Source organism: Rhamphochromis longiceps, linkage group LG17 (assembly GCF_057381845.1).
Source record: "Rhamphochromis longiceps isolate RC_006_pf linkage group LG17, R_longiceps_female_GT1.1, whole genome shotgun sequence".
Classification (NCBI taxonomy): Eukaryota; Metazoa; Chordata; class Actinopteri; order Cichliformes; family Cichlidae; genus Rhamphochromis; species Rhamphochromis longiceps.
Genome location: NC_140573.1, coordinates 21,945,642 through 21,950,591, shown reverse-complemented (window position 1 = coordinate 21,950,591; position 4,950 = coordinate 21,945,642). Strand labels below are relative to the sequence as shown.

General features: G+C 41.1%; 1 protein-coding gene across 1 annotated transcript; it reads right to left on the bottom strand.

Annotated features, from left to right (window-relative positions):
* Nucleotides 1–1,633: 1,633 nt before the first annotated feature.
* On the bottom strand, nt 1,634–4,732 carry LOC146649673 (uncharacterized). The gene is made up of 5 exons (XM_085387151.1): nt 4,583–4,732; nt 2,937–2,999; nt 2,104–2,244; nt 1,947–2,012; nt 1,634–1,744 (listed from the first exon to the last, which is right to left on the bottom strand). The coding sequence occupies exons 1-5, from the start codon at nt 4,730–4,732 to the stop codon at nt 1,634–1,636; spliced, it is 531 nt and encodes a 176-aa protein (XP_085243277.1).
* Between the last annotated feature and the right edge of the window lie 218 nt (nt 4,733–4,950).

The following is a 4,950-nucleotide window of genomic DNA, read 5'->3' as shown; positions in this document are numbered from 1 at the left end:
GATCTCCCAGTGAGTGGACTTTGAGTTTGTTTAAACTCTTTAAAATAATCATTTGAGAGATATTTGTGCCAGCTTTGTGCTTACAGGAGAGGGTGTAAAAACATTAGTGGGGCAGTTAACCTTTCTAATTAACCCTCTTCTTTCCTTCCATGTTTTCTTGTCTTCCTCCAGGTGTTTGATTGGTTCCCCTCCTTTATGATTGGCTCGCCCTCATTATTTTCACCTGTGTCTGTGCACAGTCGATTCGCCTCCCGTCTGGTTATTGCTGTGACATCCACTTCCTCTGGACTTTGTTACCTTCCTGATTTCTCTCAGTTGGAGAATCATGATGTGCGTTCAGTGATTTTAGGGGTTTGAGTTCGGGGTTGAAGTTCGTGTAGTTGCTTCCTCCTTGGTGGTGCAGCTCTGAGGTGTCCTGCTTTAGTGTTAGCTAAACGCTGACAACAAACACAGGCCGTTGATTCAGGATACGTCTTCTGTGCACCAATTTTTGCAGCAAACCGAAGACACTGAGCGAGAAGCTGAGCAGTAGCACTCTGTGCATTGTGGTACAGTTGTAGCCACAGCTGCCCTGATCGTGCCATCGACCCCTCTGGCCATCACCAATAGGCGGTAGGTGAAGTTCTTGCCCAAGGACACAACGGCCAAGATAGACAGAGCTGGGGATCGAACCGGCAACCTTGAGGTTACAAGATGAGCTTCCCAACACCCTGAACCACGGTCGCCCCAGTATAAGCTCATCTCTCAGATAATTCATAATGTTTTTCTCGAATTTTAGGCTGAAATCATTCATAAGGAGCAATTTTTCTATGAATGTCAACAAAGGAGAACAGTCTTCACTCCCAGGCTCTGCAGACTGTTGTTGTTTCAAATCCAGGCCAGCAGAGGGAGATAAAGCTCTGTGAACTCTCAGGAACTCTGAGAAACAGACTAGTCACCAGTGATTAAGATAAAAACTAGTTTATTTCTCTAAAAATATAACAAATTCATATACATAAAGTTAAAATATAAAAATATCCTATTTTATTCTTCTGTCAGGTTGATATAATAAAGCTTCAAGTATTTTTAATCCTTCAGATTCTTCAGTAGGTCCTCAAATACAATAAATTATCCAAAATAACTTATATTGTACATAATGTTTCATCACACATGTAAAATATTCTCAATACTTTAAATTATTCACAATCTTTTAAGAGGCTCCCAGCAACACAGCTTATATTTTTACTAGTTTTACCTCATTTTCCTTGTTTTAAAAATCAAAATTTTCAAACATTTGTAAAGCAAATTTGAGGTTCTGCTGGACGTTCTTCTGTTAAAGAAGATCCACTTACACAAACCTTAGTCCATCACTTCAGTCCATCAGTGCGTCGGGTCAAAAAGAAAACTCAGAGCCGAGTTGCTGGTTCTTCTCAGTCGTACTTGTATTTGATTTTCTGGCGCGCTTGTGCCAGAAAATCAAATACATCCAAAACTTCAGTTTAAAAGAATAAATAAAAACATTAATAACAAGCTCTTTGCTACATAAAGTGATCCTCAAAAAATAATCCTCAGTGATGATGCTGATGATGGTGGTGGTGGAGGTTGGGGTGGTTGTAATAATACAAATACTGATGACGATGATGATGAAGCAGCTCTACGGCATGTGGTGGTGTGTCAGCTCATTGATCCACCTGAGGATGTAGGTGAACTCTCTGATGGCCTTCAGTGCTCCATCGTCTCCCTCATCTCCTTCGCCATTCCTCCTCTGCAGACAATCGGGCACATCCGGTTCAGTTAGAGTGAATATCTCAAGTGATATAAATACATTTATGAGTATGCTGCTGCTAGTTGCAGCAGAAGCAGCACAATACTTCAAAGCAAGGTTACTATGAAGGATTAGAAAAGACAGTAGTTGTAGTGGTAACAGCAGTAGTACTGGTGGGGCTGTAGGGTGTGTACATTTTTACCTTGTTAATTCTTTTCTCCAGCTTCTTCATGATCTTGGAATATTTTGAAGATTCAGAGGAGGAAACCTGAACAAGAAGCACACGGAATAAAGTGGTCATTTTTTGTGTGTTACAGGACCACATTGCGCTTGTATGTGTGTTACTGTTGTGTACTCACGCAGTGCCGCAGTGTGTGCTGCAGTCCGTACATCAGGTCGTTGTAATGTGGGTGGAGGAGCTTCTGGATCACCTCGCTGCTGAACACGCTCCTCTGGTAGATATTGATCAGCTCTCTGATCTCCAGCCAGCCAATCGCGTGCTGAGGAGACAAGAGCAGCACAATGACACACTGCGCATCATCAGGTACCAAACCATCGTCATACACCCGTGACAGAGAGGTGAAGACGTTACAGGATGACTGAAACTTTTACATTTGTACACATTCAGCTGCACTCGAAGATCTCATCTTCTGCTTCACTGAAGCTGTAACCCAGTTTTTATTTCACATAAACACTGAATTTTCACTTCATGTGATTTTTCAGAGTTTCAGCAACATCACGGCCTTTCTGTCCACCTCACAAAATTCCATATAACCACATGCTGCACCGTGACTTTCCCCCACATCTGTATGTGGAAGCTCACTCATGAAACTCTGTGGGGTAAGAATACGTCACTAATTCTGTCGAAGAAAATGCTCAACTGAACAGGAATGTCACCTGCGAGAAGTTTGGGGGTGGGTGTGTGTGTGTGTGTGTGTGTGTGTGTGAGAGAGAGACAGAGCAGGTGGAGCGCAGACGTTATCGTTTCTGTGTGAACATAACAAGCAACACTCAGCTCAGGACTGGTGAAGTATTACAGAGGGGAGTGGAGGCTGTGGTTGAGGTAAACCAGGCGGACACCATGATGCCTGAAAGGTGAAACCTCAGAAAAAAACCGCTACCAGGTCTACAGCACCAAACTCCATTCAGAAAACATCACATTCTCAGCTGTAGACGAGTTGAAACTACTGACCTCCTGACATTTGACACAGAAGTTGGGCAGAAGTCTGAACCTCCGGGAGAAATGGTTTTCTGTCTGTAAGTGAAAGTGTGAAATTCATTATTACATAACAAAAGGTTTTGGTAGTTTATTTTTAATTTACATGACACATTTTCTTCTTTCAAAATAAAGCATAAAAGCTTTAAACACGCAAAACCAAAACACCCAAGCTTGTTTCAAGTATGTGTTATAAGTTATTAAAAGCCTTGTCAGTGAGTCAAAGTAGTGCCTTAAACATCTAAAGCATTATCAGTGCGAGCTCCCGTTTCTTTCAGATGTGATTTCATGTCTTTGATCTGGTTTAAAAACGGCAGCTTTTCAGACTTTCACTTTGTGGAAACAAGGAGCTTCGTTTTTACTCATACGATTGACGACTCATACTACTCCTACTCATATCAGTGCTCACAGTCCTCTGTGAATAAGATCAGATTTATTTTTTTTAACAAAGCATATCACTCAGTGACAGACTTTTACTTTGAAAACTCACCCCCATTGTTGGTCCCCATGTTTGGTTGATAGCACAAAACCTCACAAAATGCCAAAATTTAGAAGTTATTGATGATGCATGCATGTTAAATGAATGTTTGCTAATCAATAATTTGCATTTATGATTTGATTGAATAGAAATCGTGATTATAAATTGTAAATTTTAGAATGTTATTGACCCCTCAAAGTGTTTATACTCCCCTTACCCCAGTCATTATATTTATTCTTATTCCGACTCTTAACTATATTTATTGTTGTTCTTTTGCACTGAATGGAACTGGAGCCTCGTTGTCTCATCTCTGCTATATACATTACAGTATATAGCAGAGATGACAATAAAGTTTACTTTGACTTTAAAAAGTGTAACGTTATGACTGAGAGACTAATCAATATATTGCAATTCTGACGTTAATAAAAGCCAATTAGTATGAAACAGACAATCAATATTTTAAAATAAGTAATTTTAAAAGAATTATGGTAAATGGACTGGTTCTTATATAGCGCTTTTCTACTCTTCTGAGCACTCAAAGCGCTTTACACAACTTGTACATTCACCCATTCACACAAGCACATTGTTCTAAGTGCTTTCTAAGTAACATTCACACACATTCATACTCTGATGGATGCATCGGAGAGCATTTTGGGGTTAATATCTTGCCCAAGGATATTTGGCATGCAGACTAGGGGAAGCCAGGAATCAAACCACCAACCTTCCGATCAGTAGATGACCTGCTCTACCGCCTGAGCTACAGCTACCCCAGTACTGATTACTGATCATTAATTCAGCTAAACTGATTTGCTGGGCAAATTCATGCTGCAGTCTTTATTGATAATAAATTCACATATTGATCGATAGAACATCGATCCTGTTACTGAAATGAAATTAAGTACTAATCAATAACTGTAATTAACCATAAATAATCTTAACTAATGTCTTGATGTTAAAAATGTATCAAGATTGGCTTCATCTGCAGACTCATCAGTAAATGAAAATTGATATTGATCAGCAAACAAATCAGTAAAAGTGTTACAAACTGAAATACTGAGTAGCTGTAGCTGATCAGACTGATGATGCACTGAATGACTGGTGGGAGCTTAACTCTAAAGCAGTATTAAGCAGTTATTGAACTTACCGGCAGCCTATTGATCAGCAGCCTGGTGTGCTTCCACAGGTCCCTCATCAGCCCCGTGTGGATGTCCTGGGGGCAGGTGAGGCGCTGCTGGGCGGAGACGAGGCTGACGAGGAGCACGACAGCAGAGAGTCTGATGAGCAGAAGAGGCATCTTTGACTGTGGCGGGTTCACTCGCCCCTGCTGTATTTATATCTCCTCCCCATCATCTTCCTCCCCCCTCTCTACCCCCTCGCTCTCGTCACCTCCCTCAATTTCAAAACATCACTGAGTCACACTGCAAATTTCCAAGGAGTCTCCCAGCCAATGGCTCCTCCCCTTTTCTCCTCGCTACTGCATTCTTTTCTTTCTCCCCCTTTCCCCCTTTACTC

Bases quoted from the DNA above. Each gene is read 5' to 3' on its own strand.
- LOC146649673 (XM_085387151.1), bottom strand. From the start codon at position 4,732: ATGCCTCTTCTGCTCATCAGACTCTCTGCTGTCGTGCTCCTCGTCAGC. The intron at 3,000-4,582 runs GTAAGTTCAATA...TTTCACTTACAG, and splicing joins TGCTGATCAATAGGCTGCCG to ACAGAAAACCATTTCTCCCG. The intron at 2,013-2,103 runs GTGAGTACACAA...CTTCTTGTTCAG, and splicing joins AGCACACACTGCGGCACTGC to GTTTCCTCCTCTGAATCTTC.